Raw genomic sequence first — 1,438 nt, forward strand, 5'->3', positions numbered from 1 at the left:
ATATATATATATATATATATATATATATATATACGCACATGCACAAATACATTTACATATATCTACTTATAAAAGATGTACATGTTTATATGTTATATATGAAAATAAAATTTCATTGACATCAACACGTTAAAAAATATATATAAATTCATACATACATATACGTTCATAAATATGTACATACATAATACATATATGCCCATAAGTACATTCTAATATATTCGTACATTAAAGTATTAATATTTACACCCACAAATACATCGACCTGCTAGATATAGCAGCCAAATTTCCTTTAGCTCTCACTCCACCGTCTTAAAAATGGTCATAGATTAATTAATGTAGTCCCAGGCGTGACAGTCCTTAATGAGACGTCTAATCACAGGTTTTCCGACCCTTACATCAACATAAACATATATATATAATACATACGTACACACACACACACATAGTATGCATGTGTATGTATATGTGTGTACAAATATATAGTCTCATAGATAGATAAGATAGTACCTACCTTGTTTAAATCAGCTTCGATTTCCGCAGCCCTTATAACAATTGGTCCCCGAACCGCGTATTCCATTTCCTTTACATGGGGATTCATACTGGCCACCGATAGTACTTTGGTACGTCGAAGCTGACGTTGTAGGTTCCATTTCGGGGCTGGCTCTATGAATCCCGGGATTAAATTATGAAATCCACCACAGCACTGGCGAGATAAAACACTCACCGATTTCTGCCTAACACAGTGCATTATTAAAGGTGGACTATGTGGTTAAGGTGTCGTTTCTAGGAGATGGGATCTGTTTTTCTTGGTTGTGTGGATGAACGTATCGGGACTGACTTACAGTGGAAGGAAGATGAGGAGGCGGATAAAACGGATTGTCTTGGTCGCAAGATATCCCCAACAACACCAGAATTAGTAGTACTGGTAGTAATAATAACAATAACAGTAGTTGTGGTACTGTAGTTAAAGTGAGAATGATATGTATAAGGTGGTTGTGGTGGTGGTAATTGTTGTTGCTACAAACCACTTGAGTTACGGCTGACTGACTATCATAGCAGAGAGAGAGAGAGAGAATGATGATGGTGGGTGGGAAAAGAAACTTGTGATAATTCAGTCACGTTGTGGGACGCAGTTATTTCCCTTAGTTGGACTCGCATCTCCTTGACACATGTACACAAAACACTCACATGCACAGAGCAACAGAGACACACATCGCAACCCATATTCCTCTACATATAGCATCTGTTAAAGTTAATTATTCGCATTAATGTATCTATGATTTAGTTCGCTGCACGAGCCTGTTTTACGTACTCCCTAAAGTTTCTCCGACACTATGGAAACTCCATAGTTCGTAAGCAGGCCACTGAATATGCTTTTACTTTCTAGGATTTGTTCACTACCAACGGGTATATATATATATATATATATATATAT

General features: G+C 36.6%; 2 protein-coding genes across 2 annotated transcripts in view; one reads left to right on the forward strand and one right to left on the reverse strand.

Annotated features, from left to right (window-relative positions):
- The window catches only part of LOC106879888 (alanine aminotransferase 2), a 38,938-nt gene extending 37,819 nt beyond the window's left edge, over positions 1 to 1,119 (reverse strand). The window contains exon 1 of the mRNA XM_014929623.2: positions 515 to 1,119. Coding sequence (XP_014785109.2) covers positions 515 to 751 — 237 coding nt within the window. The 5' untranslated portion in view covers positions 752 to 1,119. The remainder of the gene's footprint in view (positions 1 to 514) is intronic.
- The window catches only part of LOC106879889 (serine hydroxymethyltransferase, mitochondrial), a 35,365-nt gene that overhangs the window by 1,852 nt on the left and 32,075 nt on the right, over positions 1 to 1,438 (forward strand). The window lies entirely within an intron of this gene.

The sequence above is a fragment of the Octopus bimaculoides genome, chromosome 17, assembly GCF_001194135.2.
Source record: "Octopus bimaculoides isolate UCB-OBI-ISO-001 chromosome 17, ASM119413v2, whole genome shotgun sequence".
In the NCBI taxonomy this organism is placed as follows: Eukaryota; Metazoa; Mollusca; class Cephalopoda; order Octopoda; family Octopodidae; genus Octopus; species Octopus bimaculoides.